The following is a 23648-nucleotide window of genomic DNA, read 5'->3' on the forward strand; positions in this document are numbered from 1 at the left end:
GCTTCTCTATACATGTAGTCGCCCATGTCCCGCAGCAATACGTGGCAGAATGCGACGTTGGCGGCCGAGCCAAGTGCTCGATACCTCGGCAAGGAGTGGCTCATGCAGCAAATGTACCACAACACGCGCCAGGCGTTGGCGTTGCTTCCTGCTATGACCTGTGACGACGAATTTTTCCAATTTGACTTGCAAGTGTCAGACCAACACGACGATCTGTTCATGGAGCGGATACAGTGCATATTTCCAGGAACGCTGGCGTCCTTTCGACGATTCGTCAAATCCAATCGTATGCGTGACATGCTCTTCAAGGGCCCCCAAGACGCAAGTGACACTGTTTATGTTTCGTGTCGCACTGACTTTGGTTTATCAGGTGATCGAAGAGCGCACAGCTAACACGCGACTGTTTCACTCAATTACGACCGGTGGCGCGTTCGTGAACTCACTCCAAGGGCACTTCTTCGAAGCAGACCGGTTCATCATGGTCATGCGGCAAGTCGACGATGACGAAATGCATGCGTGCGGCCCGATGCTCAGGCAGCGGCATTACCGGTCGTGGTGAGTGAATGAGTAGTCTCGAGAGTTTGTGATTCCGTGGGTGGACGTGTAGGATGGAGGTGCGGCAGGTGTCGCCCACCCATATTTTAATGCGCTATGTCAGTCATTTGTCGCACGTATTTCGAGCCCACGACGGGTTTCTGAGTATGGCCGAGCTCGCGGTGTTGGAGGGCATCGATGTGACGGGCATTGACGACGACGACAAGGATGCCTACGTGCGGCGCGAATTCGTCCGACGGGGAAATGACGATTTAGTGCCTTGGCGGCAATACCTCACGGGCTTGTTGCAGGCGTCGTTGCAACAAGACACCACACACATATAGACAATCGTGATATCCCATGGTACACTGTAGCGTGAACGAGCTTTGTTTAACTAACTAGCCTAGATCCTTGACATCATCCAATGCGTTAACGATGTGACGGGTCTGTAATTTGCTGATTTTGAGCTCCATTCACAGTCAATCGACCATATCGATATTGTGCATTTCACCCAAATTTGGAGTTGACTGATTTCGCCAAATAGCTTTCGAATTTATTTGATCATATTAAGCTTGTACACACTATACTATACTACGATTAGTATACATGTGGTTTTGCAGAAATTCGACATGACGTGATTTGATTGGCTCAGGCGGTTCTTTACTGTTAATCGATTCTCCTAAGACATTCGATTCGAATAGATAAGGGAAGTCGGCAAAATAGATCCGTAACTTCGGGAAAAGGATTGGCTCTGAGGATTGGGCATGGACGTCTTTTCGGGGAGCTTGGATGGCCTACAATGGAGTGTGTTGGACCTTTCGGGGACCGGCATGGGCCGTTGGTTCGATTTGACAATATCTGGCGAAGTTCAAATTATCTCGACGTCTCTCATATATTTTGTCCGAAAATGTTTCCTATTAATAGTGTACAGATTGTACGAGTGCAATGTACGGTACAATATTGTAACTAGTACATTGCAATATTGTAACTAGTACATTGTACGACTGTAGGCGTATCCGGATCGTTTTCATTCTTGGCGGGAGCACAAAACGATGGCAGCGGCGTTGGTGGAATACATCCATGAGGCGCTTGACAGGAATGAAGCACCGCACTTAGTGCGCATCTGCCGCTCCACGGGATGCTCCCTACAGGAAGGCCAGGATGCCATGACACAGATACTTACTCAAGAGAAGGACGTGCAGTCCGTCCATGTGGTCGTCTCGACAGTCATCAACCCCGAAACCAACACAATCGCGGGAAAAACCATCTCGTTGGTGCGTGGGGGCGATCCAGACGACGAAACGGGCCTGTATGCTGTATATCGCTCGACGGAATCGTCCTCTGGAAGTGTGGATGATGCCTTGAAGAACATCATGTGGTTTCCCCGCCTAGACGAAGGCCTCGGGGGCATCATCGCGTCGGACATCGTGTGTGACGCAGCATCGTCTGGTGCTCGCAACCTCGTGCTGAAAGCAGCAGAGTCGGCGTCGGTCTTCTCCAACTTCAAATCCACCGGCACCACAAAGAGCACACCGTTCACTCGGCCGTCCTCAAGCTCAGCATCATCCAAGGCCCCGACGAAGAAGCAATCGACACCGTTTTTTGGTGGCGCCGCCGCCAAGGCCGAACCCGTGACCAAAGCACGTCCTCCTCCTCCGAAAAGCAAGTCCATTGTCGTCGACGACAGTGACGACGACAGCGACGACGATGAGACCCCTCGATTTGTCAAGAAAGCGTCGCACCACAAACGCCTTCGAGTGTGCGACGACAGCGACGACGACGACGAGGAGGCCGAGTTTATGCCCACGTCCAAGCCAGTCCAGCAGGTGCTGCCGCCACCCGTGAGCCCCCCCACGGATTCCAAGCCGGTCACAACCAGCTTAGAAACGGTGTCGCATCTAGCACCACCAGCGCCCGTACTGTCGTCGCAGCCAAACGAGGTGGCCAATAAGGACAAACCAATCCATCACCCCCCGCCCCATAAGCGGCAAAAAGCAGTCTCCACGACCCGCATCAACGAGCAAGGGTACATGGTGACCGAGACCACGTACGAAGACGTGGAGGACGACGACGACCTGCCACCGCCGCCGCCGCAAGCCAAGCCATCGAGTGGAAAACTGCCGGCGCCCCCGCCCAAAAAGAAACGCGTGGTCAAAGCCTCCGGGTCGGCGAAACAGAGCAACCTCATGGACTTTTTCGGAAAAAAATAAGCAAATCTTGACGTTTCAACATGGATGCATTCATCGTTTGGCATATTATTCACCGGCATGCCCACCATCACCACCAGTGTGTACACAGCGTACTGCAAGAAACCAATGCTAAGCAATCGAATTCTAATTACATAAGCATTCGGCATGGCTGCACATGGACCCAGTAACTGTCAGATCACTTCATCATATACTCTGTAAATCAAGTCAACAAGCCGTGGGCCCTACAGCTTTGCGAAGGTAGCCGTGTGAGAGTTGGTACTTTGTGAGCTGTGCTGGTGGTCCGACTGGACAGGCGTCGATTCGCATAAAACTAGACGTGTCCAAGCAATTCTCGTGAAGTGCCACAGTTGTAACCACGAGCAAAAACACCCACCACACAAGACATTTTCGGTGACCACCAGTAAAATGGCCACAAGTTTTCATCCTATTCCCGTCATCTATGTTGCGTATTTTGCTTTACCAAGTCATGTGCAAGGCCAGCAAGTCCGAATCGACCTGGCAGCCTACAGAAAGTCCTTTCAAAGGAGAGCAAAACAATACGACGACTTGCGTGGTTCATTGCAAAATGGCAGCACAATCTATAACTATTGGGAAGCCTTCTCCAGCACAAACAGCCGGAATGAACGCACCGACTGCTTGGTGGAGCCCGAGATGGCCTGGTTCACGACGATGCGGAGGCCCGCGGCGGCGGCAGTGCGTTCAAAGTCGTCTTCGTACGTGACGTTGCCAAAGTCAACAGTCGTGAGGAACTTGAGCAGCGGCTTGCCGACTTCCATGAGCCACGACTTTTGGGTTTGGATGGTTTGCGTCACGTAGACGCGGCCGGTGGGCGTCAAGAGACTGGCCGTGTGGCGGAGGGCTTCTACGGGGTCCGGCATGATCATGAGCGACGCACTGAAGTACACGGCATCGTATGGCGTGGGCGACGTGTAGTCGTAGATGGAAGCGTGGTGGACATGGATGGAATCGGCGAGACCGTGGGCAATCACGTTGTTCTTGCAGTCGACGATGTAGTCCTTGTCGTAATCCACACCGTCCACCACGAGGTTCTTCGATTCGACTAACGCCTTGTTGTGGAGGAGCGCCATGCCAGTGCCAATGCCCACGTCAAGCATTCGGCTCTTTGGGGCCAGGAGGTCCAGGACTTCGCGGTACCACCCCGTGGAGAGACCCACAAAGACAAAGTCGTACAACTTGCCACGTACTACCTTGATTCCATTATACAGGAGCACCGCACCAACCGCCACGGCGCCGACAGTGGTCAGAGGAATCCCAGCAACCTTACTCATTGGAGTCGGTCGACGAATTCAGAATGAGCTTTGAAGGCGAAGTGCTGCGGATATGCAATTGGATTGGTCAAAACTGAACTTAATTAAACACTTGCACGAATCAAAAACGATTCTAAAACTCCAAGGAGCCAATCAAACACTGCAACAGGAATTGACGTTCACGAGTAGAGTTCTTTTCGCCTATAGTCAATGGATTGTGGAACACCGAAACTTGCTGCACTGTCTAACTTCATGTTAACGTCATGTTAGTGAGATTACTCTTCAAGTTCCGATATACTAACGTACTACTAGTAGTATACTACCAAGTTGCTTGTAGGTATCACAAGGCTGAGACAGTACAACGCAGTTTAACAGTGTAAGTCGATTTCTCCAACACAATCAAGCGGTACGATTGCACGGCATCAAGGGAGCTTCCAGAGATGGCTTTGTTCAGCAGCACCTTCAATCCAGCGTCCGCGATCGCACGCAGCAGCTGATTTTCGTACGTGACACTTCCAAAATCGATGGTCGTGACAAACTTGAGCAACGGTTTGGCCACTTCGGTGGCCCATGACTTCTTGGTCTGGATGGTTTGCGTGACGTAAATTCGGCCGTCGGGCGAGAGGAGACTCGCTGTATGGCTCAACGCCTTCACGGGATCCGGCATAATCATCAGCGAGCCGCTAAAGTACACGGCATCGTACTTGAACTCGGACGTGTAGTCGTACACCGACGCATGGACGACCTGCACCGACGAGTCCATGTTGTGACGGGTCACGTTCTTCTTGCAGTCGATGATGTAGTCCTTGTCGTAGTCCACGCCGTCGACGATGATGCCCTTCGACTCCACCAAAGCCTTGTTGTGAATGAGAGCCATGCCAGTGCCAATACCCACGTCGAGGACTCGACTCTTGGGCGCAAGAAGGTCGAGGACTTCGCGGTACCATTCCGTTGTCATCTTTACGATGACAAAGTCGTACACCTTCCCGCGAACGAGCTTCACACCGGCATAAGCGGCGACAAGGCCAACGGCGACGGCGCCAACGGTCCCCAGCGAATTGCTCATGGTGGTGAATTGACAGCCGAATATCCGGATCCGGAAATAACGAATAGTTTTAAAATGGTTTTAGGACAAAAGATTGTGCCATACGCATATTTAAAATTGGTTTAGAATCCAATGTTGTAAATGTGGACTTCACTTGTTATCATGAACGTTGCTCGCGGCGCCAACCAGCGACGGTTCATCAGCCAGCAGGCTATGACGCTGCGTGAATCCGTCAGGTATGTAGCTGCTTCAAGAAGCAGCACCTGTTGGCCTCTTACGTGGATATGGACATGTAGGAAGCTGGACTACGACCACTTCCTCTGTGGGCTGCTGCTTCCTACTCCGTCGCGCGATGCCTTCTATGCCATTGTACGTCTGCGCCTCCGCACATCCTTGTCAGCCATACATGTCGCTTATGCTGCACATTCTTGTAGCGTGCATTCAACATTGAAATCGCTCGCATCAAAGATTCCTCTCGCACGAATCCGGGTGCCGGAAAGCTGCGCATCCAGTGGTGGCGCCAGCGTCTTAACGACCTTTTCGACAAACGCAACGCCGCTTCGGCTCCCACGGACCATGTGGTTCTAGCAGAGCTGCATACCGCCATTCACAAACACCAACTCACCCAGCGGTGGTTTGATCGCATCTTGGAAGCGCGGGTACGTCAGCACCCATCGTGCCACGTGGTTCCATGTCATCTCCTCTAGGAAATGGACTTAGAAGTTGACAACCCGACCTCTATGCGAGACCTGGACATGTACGCCGAAAAGACGGCCGCGTCCATGCTCCACCTCACGCTGGAATGCCTCGATATCCGCAACGACGCCGCCGACGTCGCCGCGCGGTCAGCCCTCTCCTACCTCCCATTTTGAACGTTCTCTCAATGCCAAGTAGACATGCGGGCACGGCCATTGGCATCACGACGCTCTTGCGCGGCACCACGTTCCACTCGAGTCAGAAATGTGTTTATTTGCCCAATGATGTATTGGCCAAAGTACGTTCCCATCATGTTCAAACGTTGAGTTTGCAGTCGATCCACACAGTCTTCTTGTGAATGACAGTTCGGTTCGCCTAAATTATCTCCTATTGTTTCACCGAAAGCTGTGTAGCACCAAGCCACTGTAGACGACGTCCTGGTCGCCGCTGGAGCCCCCGAGGATGCCACCGATGACGTTATCGCCAAGATTACGCCGGCGACGTTTGACGTGGCCTGCCATGCCCTTGACCACATGCGACAGGCGCAGGCCATGCAGTCCCAGCTTCCCCGCGCCGCCATCCCTGCGTTTTATACAACAGTACGTAAACGTTGTGTACCTAGTCCTCACACTATAATTAGGTATAACACTAATTTGATGTCACAGGTGTCGTCGCAACTCTTCCTCGCCCGGTTGGAAACGTATCAGTTCAAGTTGGTGCATCCTGAATTGCACGAGTCGCGGCCGCAAGCGCTGCAGTGGTCGCTGTTCAAGCACTCGTTGTTTCGGTCGTTTTAACAATTGACGACCCAAAACAGGTCGCCCCTCGACAACCCAATCGACGGATAGTTGCATTGTTACCATTAGTTGGGGTCAGTCGTACTAACATTTAAAGACTATCATCTATCCAATGGTTATAGAGTCGCGTGTGGTTGAACAATGGTCGTTAACATTTGACGACACCACACTATACAACACTCATCCCTGTTGCTTTCGTGCTTTTTTGGCCGAACCATCGACATGTGATGGCGGCGACGCCGACCGCTTGTGCCGGTGGTGGTGGCCGTCCCCGAGAACGCCGTTGGTCGACGAGGTTGAGACGCTGTTCGAGTGCTGCTTTCGCTTCTCCACGGCAGCCAATTGACCTTGCAGTTGTTCTCGCTTCAACTTGACGCGGTTCTCAAACTCAAAGCCGCTCTTGAAGTAATCCAATCGCGACGGCGCGGCGATGTGCAGCAGCTCTTCTTCGATCGCGGATGCCTACGATAACAGGCGGCGTGAATTGTTGGTTGGTTTCACATGAAGAACGAGTCCTTACCGCGTGAAGCAGCTCCTCGTACGTCTTGCATGTGCTCGTGTAGGCGTCTTGGATCTTGGATCGGACGGCCTGTCGCTCTTCGATGGTTAAATACATGCGCCAGTCTGCAGCCGGGACAGTGGTGGACACCGCCACATGAGGCGCAGCAGATGCAGAAGAACTGCCGACGCCAAGGGGACCAGGCGGTCGCATCATACCATTGCCTCCGGGCGTTGGAAGCATGATCGGTACAGACGTAGACACCCGCGTGCTAAATCGGGAGATGAAATATGAGATGCGACAGTTGGCGAAACACGTACGTAAGGGGCTGACGAATATACGCTGACGAAGATGTGACAGCGCGCTGGATGGTGGGAGGCGTCGACGTTATGGAGTTGCTGTTGGAATTGTTTTTGGTTGCCGTGGAGGTGGCAGGGCCGTGTTGAGGGATGTTGTACCTGTCGTGGTGCTGCAGTTGTTGCTGGGGTGGCAGATACGAATGCTGCGAAGGATGAGAAGGATGCGACGATGACGAGGCCACATGTCCATGTGGGTCGTGTCTGTGCGGTGGCAACGCAGAAGGCATGGTAGAGCGGTCTGTGTTGTTGCTTCCATTGGCCAGAGCATTCAGCGAAGCCGCAGCGCTCATGCTCATGTGCGACGATGTGTTGATCTTCAAAGACGAGGTCGACGCAGACGACGACCCACCATTGCTGTTGTTGCTGTTGTTCACGGCGCCGCCCGACAGGTTTCTCTTGAGCGATGGGATCTGGATGTGGTTCTGCATGTGACTCATGTCGTCGTGCCGCGTTTCACTCCTATCTCACAGCCGACAGTTCCCATTCGGATAAACTACCCACATCCGGATTTTGTTAAGATTACTTTCCAACTTACAGTTAGTTACTACTCAGTACGTAGTATATTAACCCTAATGGGCGGGAGCTTTTTCTGCGTGATAGAATCTCTAACCTGGGCCTAAGCCAATAAGTACTCATAAAAGGATGAAAGTACAACTATATATTAGCCTATACATATTCGACATTGGATTAAACAAGAGATGCACCAATCAGAGTCCACGATGTGACGTTTGATTGGGTGATAGATTTTATCACCTGGACTAACTGTAAACGTAATTAGGTTAATTGAGTTTGGATTATCATAAGACAGGCATTCCTCCGCGAGGGCCGATACAAGAACCACATGTTGTGGAACCGCTTCGCCACTTGTAACGCGCCTGCTCAACCAGAGGCGGTGTGTAATCTTCGGTTTTTTACTTCGCTCAACGCTTCATACCACGTGCTTCGACCGATCTTCTTCGAAGTTCGGTCCTCGACTCCCTTGTTATCCGGATTCCCTCAGGGGAGGGACGGATAAATCCTTGCGGAAATAATCCGGGGAAGCCGGGGATTAAGAAATTGATGCTCTACCACTGAGCTATTTTCGCTCCCCCACTAAAAGTGATTAGGGTGCGTTTGGTAACATTTCAAAAGAAATATTCCATTTTCTCGCAAAATGGGATAAACCAAAATGCCATTTTTCAAAATGGAGGCAAAAGGTCCATTTTGTAATATGGCGTTTTGGGTCTCTTCAACGAGTAAATCCCACGTGGCCAAAATAGGGTCAGAGTCGTTTTTGGCGGATTTGAATACGTACTTTTGCAAAGTGGTGGACTTTCGTTCTTGAGATCAATAGATGGCATGTAATGGCGTGATTCACAACTTGATCTGAAAAAAATGGCCCGCTAACGGCTTAGATACAGCGTATCAAAGTTTGAATACAAACTTCAAGTGGAATTGTTGGATTTGGGTTAAAACTCTGCAAGTATGACATGTTTCAATTTTGATCAGATTTGTTGAATTCGGCCCCAAAATGGCGTTTTGGGCCTTACTGTTAATATTGCAATATTTCCAGTTACCAGACGGGGCCATTTCTGATCACTTTACTACTGTAATACCTCTTAACTTAAAGTTATGGGTGATAGGATCTCTCACCTGGACGAAACCGTACTAACGTTATAATCAAGTCTATTCATGTGTATACTCCGAGTAGTATACAGTACTTGACTTGCGTTTGACTTCCCGTCCTATAAGGTTACTACATGGATAACAAAATAGAAAGTGGTGCAGCATATATTGGAGATTCGGTATAAATTTCCGGATCCCGTTCAATCGAGCACCAATTCCCCCCATTGGTCAATCCGATATTACTTATCGCTGGTTGGCTGCAATCCATTTTCTACCGGGAAAGGGAGAAGAGCATAATGGCCGATCAGATGTCTGTGTAACGTTAGCATACGTAGCTGAACTTTGTCCATATGGTGACGAATGAACTGGGCATATCATAACGAACCAAACTTGTTGAAGTTCGACGAACAGTTCCAGTAGGATAACCTGAGACAAATTTGTTCATAATATTTAATATTTTTTAAGTATCAAAGCTGAGCTGGGAACATAAATCTACCCTAAGATAATCCGGTGTAATGTTTAGGATGTCTCAATTGTGTTTAACAGTAAAGTGGCACACACAGCGGGTCGATCTGATATAGTGTACAGATACCGACGGAATAAGTGGCCCGTGGTACTAACCTTTCGTTTTGATTTAAGTATTCTACTTTTCGAAGTAGTTTGTCCCAATACAAATTTGAAGTGCTATTTCGAAGTACCACAGGGCCACATATTCCGTCGTTATCTGTAGTACGTGTTACCATACCACCACATTGATTGGAAAAAACAATGTGGTTCGGATATAAAATATAGAATTTGTTGAGGGTTGGAATGCACAAAAGTTCGGATCAATGTGGTTTTTGTTCCAATCAATGTGGTGTAAGTTTTGTAAATTTATATTTGTAAAAATCGATTTATACAGGTATCTAAATATATTTGTGGTAAAGTGTACTTCGAAGTACTAGTATAATATAATAAATTGCACCGTAAACTTACACTCGTGCAATTACTTTCGGACAGAGGAAGTATTTTTTATCTCCACATTGATTGGAAAAAAAGTCCAACTTGATCGGGTAATGGTGTAGTACACTGTAAGTACTTGCAGTTAAATTCAAATACCAACACTTGCGGAAAAAAGTGCAATGTATTATTATCGTTTTCACCCAAACTTTTATTTGAAGATGAGGTTAGAGCATGAATACGCCTTCGACTTGATGTAGCTGCGGTTAGAGGTATTAAACTCAAGACGAAGAGATTAAAAAAAGAATGAGTCATATACGACAACAGGTTAAAAAGTTAACCTCCCGATATCGCCCAAAAGTACAGTAAGTTACCCAAAAACTATGGGTGTAGGATTACTTGAATTTATCATCTATCTTCGCAACAACGGTTAACGGGATTTTCTCAGTGCATGACTAACGGGATCAAGTCGCTACGCGAAATCGATTTGCAACAGTTGCGAATTCACATTGGAGGCCACTAACGTTATGATCAGGAGTTCGTCGCGCTTTGAACGTTCTCTTCATCCCCGTGGAGTTGCGCGGCCTTTTTCCAGCGTAGCAAAGGTAGGCTTGCTTCTGATTCTCTTGATGGGTTTGGCGCATGGTCAGGGGTTAACTATCGCTAACCCTTGGCAATGCGCCAAACCCCGGAGAATGAAGACTACACTTCGACGTAACTTTTTGTAGGGCACCAAGGTGTCAAGGCTCTTGGTGGGGAACGTTGTAGTATACCAATACGTTTGTTTCGAGTTATTAACGTGCTATTTGATCCGCGAAGTGCCATTCCTAATTCCTGCCAGCACACTAGCGCAGCGGCGTGTTATAGGGGTGTCGTCCATCTTCGTATACACGTATGCTGGTGTTCTGGACGAAGGTTCACGCGAAGGCATGGCATGTGCAGGCAGGAGCAGAAGGTGGATGGATCCAATAAAGCAGGCATCGTTACCGTTATCCATCATTGACGGACAACCTTACGTGATGTTGAGTGATGGCAACTGGGAATAGTTCAAGGACACTTGAGTCTATTTTAAAAGTTGCGTAGGGTAGATTGATAGTACTGCAGTTCCGTCAGCGCAAGTACGAAGTGTCATGCAAGACTACTAAACGAGGTTCGTTTGGAAATGTGGTAGCTTAACCGTGTGGTGGTGTAATCTACGCATTGAACAAGCACACGGTCACGGGGTTGCTAAAGTCGTTCAGGAATGTGTGTTCCAGTCGCCGCTCCAACGCATCAACGCGAGCACTGGGAAGGGTCAACACCTTTCCGTTCAATTGGCCCACAGTCACTTCATATGTCAGCGGGTTGTTGGTTTCTGTCGACGTTATTGGAATCGGCTTCTTGACCTTCGGGCGCTTTGACGGTGCTTTTGTGGTGTGGCGTTTCGATCGCTCCAGCCTTTTCCTTGCGAAATGAGCAGCCCACTCGTCTGTAAGTTCAAACCCATACTCATATTCGCTGCTTTCGTAGCCACCATCGCTGGGAGTCGTCGCAAATTCGGTGTTTGGGTCGTCGTGACTTGGGAACCTTTGTGAGGGTTGTTGAAGCACAGGAGGTACTGCAGCTGGAATATGAGGAGCAGGAGGATACTGATGTGCCAGATCAATGGGAAAGGAGGGAGTCAGCCAGCGCGTAGATTGTTGGGGTAGCTTATCCCATTCTTCGCAGAACGGGAATGGCGGCGGGATCCCGAGGGTTGCATCTGCCTTCATGCTGTTGTTGGCTCGATACAAAACCCAGTATCCGGAGAGCAGTCGAAAATGACCAATCATATTGCTCATACGTGTGGATTGGCGCCAAAAAAATAAAATACTATTTGAAAAATGCCAAAATATGTGGTTTTGCAGTAAAATTTGAACTCATTTGAGACACAAGTAAATTGAGAATATTCAAACATTAAATTATACAGGTTTGAGCTTCCGGATACGCCACGTAGTTTTGAGATGCACCAACCATTGCATTACGAATTCCATCAAGGTGAGCGAGCATGAGCAAGCGTCAACTGGGAGAGATCAACGATGAAAGCATGGGCGAGTCCTCGGACGAGTCGGGTGGCGAAGAAGACATTGTGCTCAAATCCAATGGAGACCAGAAAGAGAATGTGGATGTGGACTTCGTCTTCACCGACCCGTGCGAGCAGAACTTCCACAGCGTCAAACAACTCATCAGCAACAACTTCCTCCCACCCACGGCTCTGGATACGTCCAATTTGGCCGACATCATTGTCAAGCAAGTCAGTATTGGGTCCATGGTGTGTTGCGAAGGCGAGACGGACGTGTTTGGGTTCATCACGGCGCTGAGCCTAAAGACGTATGAGAACACACCGTCCATTCGTCAAATCCACTCCCTTGTGCTCGAAAAGTGCCCCAAGGATTTGAAACCGCGTCTTACTTCGATCTTGTCGTCCAAGACAGTTGGCCTCGTCCTGAATCGGCGCATTATCAACTTGCCGTACCAACTGGTGCCCCATTTGCACAGCGCACTGCAACAAGACATTGACTGGGCGGTCGAAAATTCCATAGATCCGGCGATCAAGGCGTCATTCAACTTTGACTACTTCTTGATCCTCGCCGGCGTGCAAGTCGACATTTCAGCCTTGAAGAAACCAGCTGGAAAGAAGGCAAAGGCCGCGTACGCTGAGCCGACCGTCAAGTCGTTCGACAACTTTGAAGAAGAATTCCTCGAAGCGGTAGTACCTCATCTTCCAGTCATTCGATCTCTGATGCATGTATGTTGTAGGAAGCGGATCTGCACTTTACCATTCCCACGGAGAACGTGCTCAAGGAAGGCTCTGGGTTCAGCACGGAGCTGTCGGTCATGCTCGTGTCGAGGCAAAAGCACCAGGGAACCATCGCCAACATGTCGCTCATGCTCGCAGCGTAATCGTTCGTTTATAATCTTAGCACCCATTTTTACTCCACAGCGTCGTCCATCAACTGTGTCATCCGTCCGAGGGTGTTTCGCAGCCGGAAGAGCTCCTCCTTTTCCGAGGGACTTAGAAATCGACTGCTGCTGTTGTCTTGGTGAGTTTTTGAGTGAGTCACTTCTCTGGACAAGCTGCATACACACCGCCACCACACACTCCAATCAGTCGACGTACATATACACAGTAGTACATCATTCCCATCGTACCCCTTCTTCCACGTCGTGGGTTGAGCTCGACGCGGCGACAGCGGGGCGTCAGGCCAATTCTCGTTCGTGTGTGAGCGTTGTCTTGCATATGGCTTTGTGTCCTGTGGAGGCATTTTCACGCGGGTCAGGAGGCCTTGGGACACGGTTGCTTCTAACTTGGCCACCGAGGATACGGCTCCGTCATGATGAACGCGATGGGAGGAGGCATGAGAGTTCCCCGACTCGCGTGGCATCGAGTCGGCTCCTTTCACGGCGGACGAAGCAACCGCTCTTGCATAGCTCTGACAGACGTGGTTGATAGTACAGCTTGAATGTAAGGCTCGTTGGTTCGTAGTGCAATAGTCTACCTGTGCCCGTTCAGACTCGATGGCCGTGACGAGTTGACGGGTCATCTCCGCCACGTTGCTCCGAAACGAGGCTTCCAGTGCCGCGAGTTGCTTCGCCATGCGCTATGGTTGGTTGTGAGCTCCTGGCGTACAGGTTTTTATACCATTTGAATTTGGAGAACTTTGGCCGCAAGTGCGGCGTCTTCGACTTGTTTCAAGTCCCGAAGATCCTCCAAACTCACTTGGTGATCGCTTTTTTCGGTGAGCTGATGAAGGTCCAGGGGGGCAACTGCCTTCGCACACAGTTTCTTGAGTCGCGTAGTGCACAGTCCTACATCTTGGTCGTCCACGAGACGATCGCATGCCGCATCTTCGTCCTCGGATGATGTCAAGTCTGTATATGTTGCCTTGGGATTCCGACATGTCGTCGTGCTGACTACAACTCTTGGTTGATTGCCCTGAGATGGCAAAACAGATCGACGGCGGCGGTGGGTGCCCAAGAAGATGGCGCGAACTCTGCGTAGCTTTGCGCTCGGGTAGCCCATGGTGCCTTCAAGGCCGAGGAAGTCTTCATCGCTGCTTCCGTAATCGCAGCTCTCTTCCTGCGACTGTCTCATGCGGTCCTTTGTTGCGAAAGGTCACCTACTATCCTCATCCGGAAACCGGATAAAGATCCTGTAGTATCGGAAAAGTGACTTACGGGACAGCATTGAATATTAATACCAACCTTGGATACTATGGTTAATATAATATAATTGTTGAATTAAAAGCGTGGATGACATGTGGATGAAATTTGGATGACATTGGATGAAATTGGATGAAGTTGTGGATGAAACCTAAAGTAGTGACCAAGCCTTACGTTGGCCTTATATTATATTAACCATAGTATCCAAGGTTGGTATTAATATTCAATGCTGTCCCGTAAGTCTTAAGTATTGTGCTTTCGAGTGAAATTTCATTGTGTTGTGGCGTGGTTTCTCGTTGGAATTAAAATCGATTTGATTGGCTAGCTCAGATGAGCTCAAAATTATTAGCCAATCAAAACCTTCTCAATGAAATTCAACCAAACAGATCGATTGTGGATCGGTTTGGTCGGCGCGATTATTCGATTGCTCCCCAAATTTGTATCAAATCGACAATAGTACTATTAATAACGTAAATATATCAACCAAACAATCGACGCATATGCCACGCATGTTATTAAGCTCGACGATACGTGACAGTCCCGGAGGTTCCATCGTTCGCCGTGTACGTGACTACGATGCCATCGGCCCCAAATGCATACGATTCTCGTGACGCGTCGTCCGTGCGCGCTAAATCCAGCGTGTCATCGTGCAATGTGGCCACGACATGCTCTACAAAGTTGTAGTTGAAGTCTGCGTCGAACGGAACCCCGAGGGCGAACGAGATCTTGGTCGTTTTGAGCGAGTAGACAGTTGTTAGCGTGTAGCCACTGGCATAGTGTTCAATGATCAAGTCCGGTTTCTCCTTGGCAAGGAGAGATCGCTTGACCATGCCGAGGCCTTTGGCCTTCAAAAAGTCTTCGTAGCCGTTGGAGGACGCGAACGAATACTTGCCTGCAACCGCAGCATACATGTCGACGGGCAATGGGCCCGCTGGAACGACGTTGGCGACGGACGAAGTGGACGTGGTGCGCGTGAGGAACACGAGTCCTAGGGTCAACGCAATCGTGGCCACCACCGCGAGGCGCGAAAAGCCAGTAACGCGACGTTTGGAGTCAGTGGGCATGGTGATCAACGGGGACATTTCTTGTTGCATCTTCACGGGGTTCATCCGGCGGTATGCTGGTCAACCAAAAAGTGATTTGACCATCCAATGCTTGTTTTGGCTTGGTTGTTGCATGTTTTAAGCGTTTCCACTACCGTAAGCCATGGCTGAACCCACGCCATGTTATTGGCCGGAAGGTTGGACGTGGCCTTCAACTCAGTGTTTGGACCAACGAATTTCGTCCACTGTACACGCACTTGACGGTGTACTGTACGTCAGATTGTAGGCGCTCTGTGGTGCGTATAAAATTGAATTTAAATATTGTTTTCAAAATACCTATTTGTAAAAACTAAAATAAAAAAATTAATACTGTGTAGTCACTAGTAATACTTAGTACTACCGGTAGCACTTGATGGTGTACGTCAGATTGTACAGTAGGCGCTCTGTGGTGCGTACAAATTGAATTTAAATACTATTTTCAAAATACCTATTTGTAAAAACTAAAAGTACTACGTAGTACTAGTAGTACTCGGTACTACCGGTAGCACTTGATGGTGTACTGTAGTACATCAGATTGTACAGTAGGCGTGAGTCCCAGCTCTTTGGTACGTACTACTAGTACTTACTAGTACAAAACTGTAGCGTTATTTCAAAAAGGGTATTTCTCGTTGATTTTCGTAGAATATCGTCGCCATTTCGCCAGTATTTTCACCCTCCGGATACGACGTTGAAGGGTTGAGCTGATTATCCGTACGGTATCCAGCCTACGTGTCAGTAACGATTTCTCTATGACCGCCGCCTTGCCGGTCGCATCTGAGATGGGAAACCGAAAGTCAATCAAGAAGCGCCGCAGAGGAAAGAAAGGTGCGCAGGTCGCCGATGTTCACAAGGTGGCAACAGCAACGAAGGAAGCTGGCCTGTCCAAGCCGCCGACAAACCAGTCACACCACAACGCTGATGCCACTTGGACCGTGTACCTCATCCTAACTGCTGCAGCCGCTGTTGGAGCATGGTTCGATCTTGTCACTCGGGTTGTTGCCGATGATTACACTTCGAGATGGTGCAAGTTCCTCTTTGTCATCCTTGTGTGCATCAATGTCCGCACGCACGTTCAACTTGGAGCCAAGCCCTGGACGATCCGAGCCGTCATGTACATCGCATGTAACTTTGCTGGCGCCACAACGATCTGCATTGCGCGCGCGGAAGTCCCAGCATATTTGCGGAATGCGCAGCCTTGGATCAATGTCATGACCGCGGGGGCGTTGGTAGAAGGCCTCTTGTTCGACGGTGCCTCTAGGAGAGTGCGGAGTATGTGGCTCCGAGCGTTGTGCGTGGTGCCAGTGTCGCTGTGGAAGACCAAAACGCTCGGGAAGCTCATCCACGACTGCTACATCACGTCCGTGCCGCTCCATCAAACGATGCCGATGGTGACCGCCGACATGGCTGCCAGTGGCATCACGATGCTGTTCCTCTCGTACGTCGACCTCTATGGGGCGACCGCGCTGCCCAAGCTAACGCAGCGCCTGAAGGACATTGCGCTGCATGTTGTTGTCGTTGGGTTCATTGCCCTTGTGTGGAAGACAGAAGAAGCGGCTCCATGGCTGCATCCGCATGCCGCGCCAGTCGCGGGTGGACTGGTGCTGCTGTACAACTTGGTCAAGTTTTGCTGGCTCCCGCTTGAATTTGCCCTTGTTCCCAGCCCCAAGCAGATGTAACGATCAATAGCAGATCCATAGTCTTTTTTACAATCTATATAACAATTTATAATATATATATATATATATATATATATATATATATATATGCGACCAAGACGTCTACTTTTTCTTTTTGCCGCCTTTTTTCTTTTTCGTTTTCAACGGCGCGGTCGGCCGTTCGAACGCCGTGATTTGAAACTTGCTCCCTACATAACGTTAGTACAATAGCATGTCAAAAGTCACGGTGAACGGACAAATATATATTTTGATCTAGTATTCACGAAACAAGGAGTATCAACATATATATATATATATACATACATATATATATAATAAAATAAAATATTCACAAACCGGCAATGATATGTTTCATATCGTCTCGATTTTTCACGTGCGCGCGGTCTTGTATCAGTCTACAGTAATCGACAAATAAATCAAAATGTGGTTACATATGGGATGTGAAACCAGCCAACGCACCGGCTTTGGTGGCGCTGGGCTGTGTCGAGGTTCTTCATGGCCACAGATATGCGGGGATGCGCGAGTCCAAAGCCGAGCTTGAATACATGCAGCACACTCCGGAAGAACATGGCGGCCGCGTCCACCTCGCCCATCGCATGGAGGCAGCACGCCAGGTTGTTGAGGGACGTTGCCGTGTCGACGTGCTCTTCCCCAAACAACTGACCGACAAGGGTGAGTCATCCATTGGTTTTGGGGGAGCCAAAAAAGTAGCAAACTTCATACCGATTCTCTTAGCGTGAGGGCCTTGTCAAAGCACTTGAGTGCCACGAGCATGTTGCCGGCGTAGTAACAGACCGACCCGAGGCAGCTCAACGCGAGCGCACGCCCGGGATGGCTCTCTGGGAGGCTCTCGGCGATGGCCAGCGCCTCGGCGTACGTTTGCAGTGCGTCGAGGTCACGCTGTCGGCTGTCGTAGATGTTGCCTCTGGCCAGAGTGAAAAACAGCGACGCGTCCGTGTCCAGCACTCGAAATGGACTATATATATAACAGTTATGGTACGAAGGGACAGCAAAATCATAATAATATTTGACAGCGGGACCTGACGTCCACGAGCTCGTCTTCGGCATCGTGTAGCTGCGCCAATGCCATCTACCGTATTTGTCGTTGATCTGGACCATGAAATACAAAACGCAAATATAATTCTATAATTCAATACAATCTTGAATCAATTATCCAATTCGAATATTTAAATAAATTCTTCAAATTTAATTCCATGGTGCAAAGGTACGACAAATACGGTAGACACTCACACAAGAAAGTAGTACCATGTGCTAATTAATAAAAATATATCAAACTATGGAAAGTATAGATGGGAAAAAATATATATTTGACATATATGACCTCTTCATATATCAAAATGTAGAAAGTCGAGATGGGGAAATAAAATATACTATCAATTGTAAATGACGTCGTAAATATATTTCATATCATAATATTGAAAGTCGAGAGGGGACATACAATATATTTGACAAGTGCTGTAGTACCTCGTATTGGCCCATGTTTTGGTACGCAAACGCGCCTTCGACCTTGTGCACGACGTTGGGGGGAAAGTCTGGGACCGCCAGCACGTCGCGAATGACAATCACGTCAACGGCGGACGACAGACTGGACGTGGGCTTGGTGCTACTACTAGTCGTGGCCTTGGCTTCGCTGGTCACATCCACCACGTCCCCCATCTAATGTATTATGTTGACCCATTTCATCACTTTGAAACATTGCACATATATATAATGGACCAGGTCGTCGGCGCGTCGTTGGAGAACTTTGCGCGTCCGCAGCGACAGCGTGCCCATGTGGGACTGGATATCGGTGAGCATCGCGTCCAAGTTGCTTTGGACCTGCTTCTGCGGCACGTGGGACGCCGACTTGACCGTGGTGCCGTTGGGCAGCACTTGCATCGTGTCGAACATGACTTTGATGCTGTGCTCCAGTCGACAAGTGTCGATTGTGTTGCGGATGGACCCGTGGTTGTCCTCGAGGAGCTTGCCGTGCAGCGTCTGCGCCACGCGGCACAGCGCTTCTACAAACTGTGGCAATACCATGGACGAAGAGGTCGACGAGTCGGAGGAGCTGGTGGCGCTCGTGTGGCTCACGGCAAACGTGGATGTGACGCTTGTCATGATCTACACGAGCGTGATGACGTCGCCATAACGACGAACAAGTACATGTGTAACTGTTCTCGTACAGATGTTGCCGTGTCGGCCGAAATATAGTCTGGGCTGAGAAAGTACCCGACTAAAAAGTCGTAAAAGCCTTCGTCCGTCAAGTCAAGACAACTATTGCTGCTGCTTCTGGTGTTGACATTGCCGGTGGCCACTGACGGCGCCTTGCAATACATGTTGAACGACTAGAGCCCATGCAAGTGAGAACGATTCCGCGTAGATCTCCCGAAAGCGAGGGTTGTTTCCACTGCACCTGTTCAATGACATTGCTATATGCTTCTAGCACGCACAACGGTGCGGGCTTCATGAGCTTGAGACGCAAGGGGTCGTACAGGACGCCGTCGACCACGTCTGCAAACGAGTCGAGTTGTGTTCGTTTCCGAAACGCGTCAATGTCGCCGACCAACCGCGCGACCGTGCGGGGGTTGGCCGTGTACTTGAGCTTGGCTACTTTGGTCAAGGCCGTGCCGTACTCGCGCAAGTTGAGCTGCGGCTTGGCATTCCCTGGCAAAACACACAGAGTACACAACATGCTCGTACGTCATGACGACGGTAGATCGGAAGAGAGAATGTGTACCCTTGACAACGTCAAACACGGCCTTGGCGTCGAGAAGGGTAAACCCGTGGTGCTGTAGAAAGTACAGCGGCTTTAGAAACCCAGCCAAGCTACAGACAGGCACACACGAATATGTGACCGACACATGCCCATGGAATCACGAGGAGACGCGTACTCGATGCCTTCATCGCCGTCCCGCAGGTCGTCGTACAAGGCGCGGATATGGCTGGCTTCGTTCGTCGGGGCCTCCATACAACTCGGGGGGCCCAACTTGCAAACGGAAAATGTAACGGTCGGGTGTAACCGAAACGACAATGTCAAGAAACCTTATATTAACACGTTACTTTCGCCATGAAATCCCGTTGAGCTCTTCGACAATGTACTTGAATTCGCGAAGGTTTGGAATAGTATAATCGCAGTCGTGGTTGACATCGTGGGGGGTTTCTGGCAAATAGCACGTGTACGCTCCAGCGGCCCTACCCAACCAACCCCACACCAGGTTACCGTCACACTGGCATATCCATCAAGCCGCCAAAGAATCGACAGGTCCACTGTACGTACCTGCCCGACGAAATCGCAGCGTGGGAGCTCGAGATCACCTGCACAACAACAACACTGATGAGCACCCTATGTACTCTGTTAGAACACGCAAGCACGTACGATCACATCTTTGGGGGCTAGCTCCAATTTGCTGCAAACGCGAACCATTGGCGCCGGTAGGGGCAACGCGGCGGCGTCGTCCATGACAGCATCCAGGAAATCCACCTGCACATGATTCGTTTAGTAGCTGGCCTTGTTAGGACATGAATGTACGTACTTCGTCCACAAAGAGCTGGAACTCGTCCTGCCGATGAGTTGCCGTGGGCGGAATCACACCTAACGCCAGCCCACGCAACCTAATGTAGCTCTACCACCATTCGCGCATAAGGACCATCCGTGAAGCGAGTTGAGTTGTTTGTATATACATACCAAGAACACATTCGTGTGCTCGTTCACTTTGCGCTTGGGCAGGTCGTTCGTCATGTCGGCAGGGGCAACGTCGTCGTGTTTGGTTGGGGCGACGGGTGCTGGTTCGGGGGATGGCACGGACGAGATTGAGCTGATATCGTCGGAACGAGAGTCGGCCATGACGGCGTTGAGCTTGGCGCGCTGCTTGAGTGCGTTCATTTTCGCCAAGTATTTTGCTCGCACGCTGCTGTCGTCGCTCGCGACGTCTTCCAAAGCCAACGGATCTTTGACCTTCGCGGCGCTTTTCAAAGATGGCTTCCGTTGCATCTCATCCACGAGTTTATCGTGGAGTGCCACGTCGTCGTCGTTGCCGTGCTTGTCTTTCTTGGCGGCATCATCCTCGCCCAGAATCGTGGCCCGCACTACAGTCCACCAACTTATCTTCAATCAGGCTTGTGGCAACAGAGACGTACTGAAGGAAGGTAATCCTGCCAATGTCGTCTGTACACGGCGACCTTGCTCAGTTTCGGATTGTGTCATGCTGTTTAACAACCCGCGGACGTTTGACAAGAGAGAACCGCGCTTTACGCCGCCCAAGGCTTCGTCTGGCTTCGATACATCATGTAGACGCGTTGATCGCGTCGTAGGCGCGGAGGCAACCGTTGACTTGCAAAGAACTTCATAGTCCACCACAACCGCACGGAGCCGCTGGGAGCTCACCGCACGCTTAAGGAATGTCTTGTGGATGCCAGCCATGCTGCCAGACATGGTCCGTCGGTCGTGCTTGGGTACACCACTGCACACCAATACAAATATCCAGCTCAAACATTCACTCCTGCTACGCGTTCATTGGATAGATATATCGAAATTATGCTAAGTTCAACCAATCACCTGTCAATATTCGTAAACACAAAATGCATGCAGGGTTCGTCTCAATAAAGATTTCGAAGGGAGAAATGTACAAGTCCAAAGGCGCACCTGACGAGAGGACCCCGGTGGTCACGGCCGTGCCGCTCGCAACACCTGTCGGGGGATCTTACGGCACCCTTCCTGGCTATGATGCCGTCCATGAAGAGCGCAAGCAAGACTGTTTCTGGTTTGCCGTCACGAGTCCGTTCCAATGGGTCACTTGGAAGGTGGCGCTCTTTCACGCGGCGAACTTGCTCCTCTCCGTCGTGGCTTTCAGTATCATTACGTTTTGTCTCTCGCTGGGCCTTGCGTTGCTACCCTTGTGTTGCATCGGCGTCGTCGTTTTCAAATTCCTCATGTACGCCGTCTACTTTATCGCGCAGGCGGACGCGATCCTCTACAATTTGATCGCGCCGGTCCACGAGCACATTTCGGTCGGGTTTCCATGCCCCCGCGGCGGAATCGCGTACGAAGGCATCCGCGTGACCCCGGCACTGTCGAGATTTTCTCGCGACGGCTTGGTTGCCATAGTGTACTTCGTCTTGGTCAAGTTTCCGCTCTCGGTCTTGTTCAGTTCGTCCCTCCTCGTGCTGTTCTCCGTGTCGATTTCGTTCATGTCGTTCCCGTGGACGTTCCCAGCTCAATGGGAGCTCGATGGCACCGACCTCCAACTGCTGGGCCGCCCCATCACTGACGGCGATGCTCCGTTTATGATTGTGCTAGGGGTGTTGGTCCTGTACTTGACCATCTTCCTGTTGCACGTGTCCGCGCGAATTGTCCAGTCCATCACCAAATTCTGCACCTGCGAGTACTTTAGCGTGTTTGGGTATGGCCACTCGACGCACGCCTTCCACGGAGGACAGCCCATCCAAGGCCAGCAGACATTGTATGTGCAAATCTAACGTTAACGTTGTTAATCTCACTCCTTGCTTGCCCTTTATGATGATATACGTATGGGCGCAGTTCCGTGCCAACTTGGTTCCATGCCAACTTGGTTCCGTGCCACGATGCATGATTGGTAGAAAACAATCACTCTGAAATTTTCAGCCAATGAGATGCAATTTTTGACAGATAACTGGATAAAATCAAGTGGCTCGGAACTGTTTCCAGCCTTTCAACTCTTTTAATTCATTTTCCATCAACACTAATACGAATTTCGACATATTTTAAGTTCTACTAACTGCATTCATTCTCCTCTTTAAGAAACACTAGTATAAAAGCAATTTCGAGTAAAGGAACCCTCCATCGAAGGGTCCCAAAAAGTGTCACGGAACTGCGCCCATACGTATATTAACAGGCAAGATTTCGCAATTCACTGTCAATCCGTGTTCGCGGTCCGTGTTCGCGGTCCGTGAGAAAAATGACACGGATTAAATTTAGAAGATTTCGCTGTATAAATAGAATTCCGCGTCCCGAATAAACATAAGAAATCAGCTACTTTGCAATAATGAATGCTATCTGTGGAAGAACTTGTCATGGTTGTCAAGCGTTCTCGCTTCACGAGGCCTGCCCGTCGTCGCAGACTTCTGCTCACACTCATACGGTCGGTCGACTTCATACAAATATACAGAATCCTTCTGGAACTTTTCGTGGTTGTCGAGTATGAGGTGGAACCTGTGCGATGTTTTCTTACCGTCAACTTCGAGTACCTGGCAAGAGAAGCCAGGAACTTTTAACTCCCCTAGGACCAAAAGCAAATTATACGCGAGCACACATCCCAAGACTTCATGACTAGTAGATTTTGGAGGAATGTTCGCTTGTGGTTGGCATGTATCAACAGCGCCAAGTCATCACCCTCGTTTGTTGAACCCCTCCTGTTCGGATAACCACTACTTGAAGTATTTCTTATGATTACCGTGGATCTTCCGCTATAAAGTTTCATGAGTTTCCGTGATTGTACTAAATACTGAGGGTAATTACTTATAAGTATTACGGAAACGGACACCGATTACTTTGCGAAATCTCCCTAACGTTAAGTACTTATTCTGTCACTGTGAACAGTAATTTGGAAGTAACATTCTCCGAGTACTACGTAGTAGTAATAAATACTAACGTTAGAGCATCTCCCTATATTGATGTCCCTATCCCCAAAACCTGTTACAACAGTGGTACCATCGAAGTTACGGATAATTTGGGGATGTATCCGGGTGTTTTTGTCCCCATTTCGCTCGGACGTCCCA

At 49.7% G+C, this 23648-nt stretch overlaps 14 protein-coding genes across 17 annotated transcripts; 6 read left to right on the forward strand and 8 right to left on the reverse strand.

The window, feature by feature from the left end:
• Nucleotides 1-24: 24 nt before the first annotated feature.
• H257_01071 (hypothetical protein) lies at nucleotides 25-953 on the forward strand (the record flags this gene model as incomplete). Its single annotated transcript, XM_009824091.1, has 3 exons — nucleotides 25-321; nucleotides 371-555; nucleotides 608-953. The coding sequence occupies 3 exons, from the start codon at nucleotides 25-27 to the stop codon at nucleotides 876-878; spliced, it is 753 nt and encodes a 250-aa protein (XP_009822393.1). The 3' UTR covers nucleotides 879-953.
• Nucleotides 954-1508: 555 nt separating this feature from the next.
• On the forward strand, nucleotides 1509-2888 carry H257_01072 (hypothetical protein). The gene has a single exon (XM_009824092.1). It carries the CDS (start codon nucleotides 1587-1589, stop codon nucleotides 2742-2744), a length of 1158 nt encoding a protein of 385 aa, XP_009822394.1. The 5' UTR covers nucleotides 1509-1586; the 3' UTR covers nucleotides 2745-2888.
• Nucleotides 2889-3265: 377 nt separating this feature from the next.
• On the reverse strand, nucleotides 3266-4047 carry H257_01073 (hypothetical protein). The gene has a single exon (XM_009824093.1). The coding sequence runs from the start codon at nucleotides 4031-4033 to the stop codon at nucleotides 3329-3331; it is 705 nt and encodes a 234-aa protein (XP_009822395.1). The 5' UTR covers nucleotides 4034-4047; the 3' UTR covers nucleotides 3266-3328.
• A 197-nt stretch (nucleotides 4048-4244) lies between these two features.
• H257_01074 (hypothetical protein) lies at nucleotides 4245-5115 on the reverse strand. Its single transcript, XM_009824094.1, has one exon. The coding sequence runs from the start codon at nucleotides 5076-5078 to the stop codon at nucleotides 4353-4355; it is 726 nt and encodes a 241-aa protein (XP_009822396.1). The 5' UTR covers nucleotides 5079-5115; the 3' UTR covers nucleotides 4245-4352.
• Nucleotides 5116-5188: 73 nt separating this feature from the next.
• Nucleotides 5189-6663, forward strand: H257_01075 (hypothetical protein). Its single transcript, XM_009824095.1, has 7 exons — nucleotides 5189-5293; nucleotides 5354-5426; nucleotides 5492-5716; nucleotides 5765-5901; nucleotides 5952-6051; nucleotides 6167-6352; nucleotides 6419-6663. The coding sequence occupies exons 1-7, from the start codon at nucleotides 5199-5201 to the stop codon at nucleotides 6548-6550; spliced, it is 948 nt and encodes a 315-aa protein (XP_009822397.1). The 5' UTR covers nucleotides 5189-5198; the 3' UTR covers nucleotides 6551-6663.
• H257_01076 (hypothetical protein) lies at nucleotides 6591-7866 on the reverse strand. The gene is made up of 3 exons (XM_009824096.1): nucleotides 7370-7866; nucleotides 7071-7320; nucleotides 6591-7012 (listed from the first exon to the last, which is right to left on the reverse strand). The coding sequence occupies exons 1-3, from the start codon at nucleotides 7843-7845 to the stop codon at nucleotides 6731-6733; spliced, it is 1008 nt and encodes a 335-aa protein (XP_009822398.1). The 5' UTR covers nucleotides 7846-7866; the 3' UTR covers nucleotides 6591-6730.
• A 3163-nt stretch (nucleotides 7867-11029) lies between these two features.
• Nucleotides 11030-11725, reverse strand: H257_01077 (hypothetical protein). The gene has a single exon (XM_009824097.1). It carries the CDS (start codon nucleotides 11701-11703, stop codon nucleotides 11146-11148), a length of 558 nt encoding a protein of 185 aa, XP_009822399.1. The 5' UTR covers nucleotides 11704-11725; the 3' UTR covers nucleotides 11030-11145.
• A 175-nt stretch (nucleotides 11726-11900) lies between these two features.
• H257_01078 (hypothetical protein) lies at nucleotides 11901-13146 on the forward strand. Its single transcript, XM_009824098.1, has 2 exons — nucleotides 11901-12680; nucleotides 12731-13146. The coding sequence occupies exons 1-2, from the start codon at nucleotides 11979-11981 to the stop codon at nucleotides 12872-12874; spliced, it is 846 nt and encodes a 281-aa protein (XP_009822400.1). The 5' UTR covers nucleotides 11901-11978; the 3' UTR covers nucleotides 12875-13146.
• Nucleotides 11901-14086, reverse strand: H257_01079 (hypothetical protein). The gene is made up of 5 exons (XM_009824099.1): nucleotides 13614-14086; nucleotides 13471-13572; nucleotides 13124-13404; nucleotides 12383-13048; nucleotides 11901-12293 (listed from the first exon to the last, which is right to left on the reverse strand). The coding sequence occupies exons 1-4, from the start codon at nucleotides 14064-14066 to the stop codon at nucleotides 12904-12906; spliced, it is 981 nt and encodes a 326-aa protein (XP_009822401.1). The 5' UTR covers nucleotides 14067-14086; the 3' UTR covers nucleotides 11901-12293; nucleotides 12383-12903.
• A 497-nt stretch (nucleotides 14087-14583) lies between these two features.
• H257_01080 (hypothetical protein) lies at nucleotides 14584-15316 on the reverse strand. Its single transcript, XM_009824100.1, has one exon. It carries the CDS (start codon nucleotides 15241-15243, stop codon nucleotides 14650-14652), a length of 594 nt encoding a protein of 197 aa, XP_009822402.1. The 5' UTR covers nucleotides 15244-15316; the 3' UTR covers nucleotides 14584-14649.
• A 647-nt stretch (nucleotides 15317-15963) lies between these two features.
• H257_01081 (hypothetical protein) lies at nucleotides 15964-16940 on the forward strand (the record flags this gene model as incomplete). Its single annotated transcript, XM_009824101.1, has 1 exon — nucleotides 15964-16940. A coding segment is annotated over one exon (929 nt), but the record flags the coding sequence as incomplete, so codon positions are not given.
• A 35-nt stretch (nucleotides 16941-16975) lies between these two features.
• On the reverse strand, nucleotides 16976-19887 carry H257_01082 (hypothetical protein). Its single transcript, XM_009824102.1, has 11 exons — nucleotides 19787-19887; nucleotides 19633-19721; nucleotides 19309-19559; nucleotides 19079-19240; nucleotides 18630-19016; nucleotides 18378-18569; nucleotides 17933-17982; nucleotides 17616-17868; nucleotides 17352-17551; nucleotides 17229-17287; nucleotides 16976-17080 (listed from the first exon to the last, which is right to left on the reverse strand). Exons 1-11 carry the CDS (start codon nucleotides 19861-19863, stop codon nucleotides 16995-16997), a joined length of 1806 nt encoding a protein of 601 aa, XP_009822404.1. The 5' UTR covers nucleotides 19864-19887; the 3' UTR covers nucleotides 16976-16994.
• A 39-nt stretch (nucleotides 19888-19926) lies between these two features.
• Nucleotides 19927-21561, reverse strand: H257_01083 (hypothetical protein). Of its 4 annotated transcripts, XM_009824103.1 has the most exons (7): nucleotides 21538-21561; nucleotides 21033-21355; nucleotides 20581-20981; nucleotides 20429-20518; nucleotides 20272-20376; nucleotides 20173-20210; nucleotides 19927-20087 (listed from the first exon to the last, which is right to left on the reverse strand). In XM_009824103.1, the coding sequence occupies exons 2-7, from the start codon at nucleotides 21325-21327 to the stop codon at nucleotides 19952-19954; spliced, it is 1065 nt and encodes a 354-aa protein (XP_009822405.1). In that variant the 5' UTR covers nucleotides 21328-21355; nucleotides 21538-21561; the 3' UTR covers nucleotides 19927-19951. The 4 variants fall into 4 exon arrangements, with proteins under 4 accessions (XP_009822405.1, XP_009822406.1, XP_009822408.1 ...); XM_009824104.1 differs by having other exon boundaries at nucleotides 19927-20210; XM_009824106.1 differs by having other exon boundaries at nucleotides 20581-21355.
• H257_01084 (hypothetical protein) lies at nucleotides 21504-22404 on the forward strand. The gene has a single exon (XM_009824107.1). The coding sequence runs from the start codon at nucleotides 21516-21518 to the stop codon at nucleotides 22368-22370; it is 855 nt and encodes a 284-aa protein (XP_009822409.1). The 5' UTR covers nucleotides 21504-21515; the 3' UTR covers nucleotides 22371-22404.
• The last annotated feature ends 1244 nt before the right edge of the window (nucleotides 22405-23648 follow it).

The sequence above is a fragment of the Aphanomyces astaci genome, assembly GCF_000520075.1.
Source record: "Aphanomyces astaci strain APO3 unplaced genomic scaffold supercont1.2, whole genome shotgun sequence".
Taxonomy (NCBI): domain Eukaryota; phylum Oomycota; class Saprolegniomycetes; order Saprolegniales; family Verrucalvaceae; genus Aphanomyces; species Aphanomyces astaci.

What these genes read in the sequence shown, in the direction of transcription:
- H257_01072 (XM_009824092.1), top strand. Translation starts at nt 1,587, where the DNA reads ATGGCAGCGGCGTTGGTGGAATACATCCATGAGGCGCTTGACAGGAAT.
- H257_01073 (XM_009824093.1), bottom strand. Translation starts at nt 4,033, where the DNA reads ATGAGTAAGGTTGCTGGGATTCCTCTGACCACTGTCGGCGCCGTGGCG.
- H257_01074 (XM_009824094.1), bottom strand. Translation starts at nt 5,078, where the DNA reads ATGAGCAATTCGCTGGGGACCGTTGGCGCCGTCGCCGTTGGCCTTGTC.
- H257_01075 (XM_009824095.1), top strand. Translation starts at nt 5,199, where the DNA reads ATGTGGACTTCACTTGTTATCATGAACGTTGCTCGCGGCGCCAACCAG. An exon ending in ATCGCATCTTGGAAGCGCGG is followed by an intron (nt 5,717 to 5,764) that starts GTACGTCAGCAC and finishes CATCTCCTCTAG; the next exon opens with GAAATGGACTTAGAAGTTGA. An exon ending in GCCGCCGACGTCGCCGCGCG is followed by an intron (nt 5,902 to 5,951) that starts GTCAGCCCTCTC and finishes AATGCCAAGTAG; the next exon opens with ACATGCGGGCACGGCCATTG.
- H257_01076 (XM_009824096.1), bottom strand. Translation starts at nt 7,845, where the DNA reads ATGAGTCACATGCAGAACCACATCCAGATCCCATCGCTCAAGAGAAAC. An exon ending in TATATTCGTCAGCCCCTTAC is followed by an intron (nt 7,321 to 7,369) that starts GTACGTGTTTCG and finishes CTCCCGATTTAG; the next exon opens with CACGCGGGTGTCTACGTCTG. An exon ending in ACGAGGAGCTGCTTCACGCG is followed by an intron (nt 7,013 to 7,070) that starts GTAAGGACTCGT and finishes CTGTTATCGTAG; the next exon opens with GCATCCGCGATCGAAGAAGA.
- H257_01077 (XM_009824097.1), bottom strand. Translation starts at nt 11,703, where the DNA reads ATGAAGGCAGATGCAACCCTCGGGATCCCGCCGCCATTCCCGTTCTGC.
- H257_01078 (XM_009824098.1), top strand. Translation starts at nt 11,979, where the DNA reads ATGAGCAAGCGTCAACTGGGAGAGATCAACGATGAAAGCATGGGCGAG. An exon ending in AAGAAGAATTCCTCGAAGCG is followed by an intron (nt 12,681 to 12,730) that starts GTAGTACCTCAT and finishes TGTATGTTGTAG; the next exon opens with GAAGCGGATCTGCACTTTAC.
- H257_01079 (XM_009824099.1), bottom strand. Translation starts at nt 14,066, where the DNA reads ATGAGACAGTCGCAGGAAGAGAGCTGCGATTACGGAAGCAGCGATGAA. An exon ending in AAGTTCTCCAAATTCAAATG is followed by an intron (nt 13,573 to 13,613) that starts GTATAAAAACCT and finishes AACCAACCATAG; the next exon opens with CGCATGGCGAAGCAACTCGC. An exon ending in CCCACGACGTGGAAGAAGGG is followed by an intron (nt 13,049 to 13,123) that starts GTACGATGGGAA and finishes GTGTGTATGCAG; the next exon opens with CTTGTCCAGAGAAGTGACTC.
- H257_01080 (XM_009824100.1), bottom strand. Translation starts at nt 15,243, where the DNA reads ATGAACCCCGTGAAGATGCAACAAGAAATGTCCCCGTTGATCACCATG.
- H257_01082 (XM_009824102.1), bottom strand. Translation starts at nt 19,863, where the DNA reads ATGGAGGCCCCGACGAACGAAGCCAGCCATATCCGCGCCTTGTACGAC. An exon ending in CGGCCGACACGGCAACATCT is followed by an intron (nt 19,017 to 19,078) that starts GTACGAGAACAG and finishes ACGCTCGTGTAG; the next exon opens with ATCATGACAAGCGTCACATC. An exon ending in GACGAGCTCGTGGACGTCAG is followed by an intron (nt 17,869 to 17,932) that starts GTCCCGCTGTCA and finishes TTATATATATAG; the next exon opens with TCCATTTCGAGTGCTGGACA.
- H257_01083 (XM_009824103.1), bottom strand. Translation starts at nt 21,327, where the DNA reads ATGTCTGGCAGCATGGCTGGCATCCACAAGACATTCCTTAAGCGTGCG. An exon ending in TAGCCCCCAAAGATGTGATC is followed by an intron (nt 20,211 to 20,271) that starts GTACGTGCTTGC and finishes GTTGTTGTGCAG; the next exon opens with GTGATCTCGAGCTCCCACGC. An exon ending in GCTGCGATTTCGTCGGGCAG is followed by an intron (nt 20,088 to 20,172) that starts GTACGTACAGTG and finishes TTGGTTGGGTAG; the next exon opens with GGCCGCTGGAGCGTACACGT.
- H257_01084 (XM_009824107.1), top strand. Translation starts at nt 21,516, where the DNA reads ATGTACAAGTCCAAAGGCGCACCTGACGAGAGGACCCCGGTGGTCACG.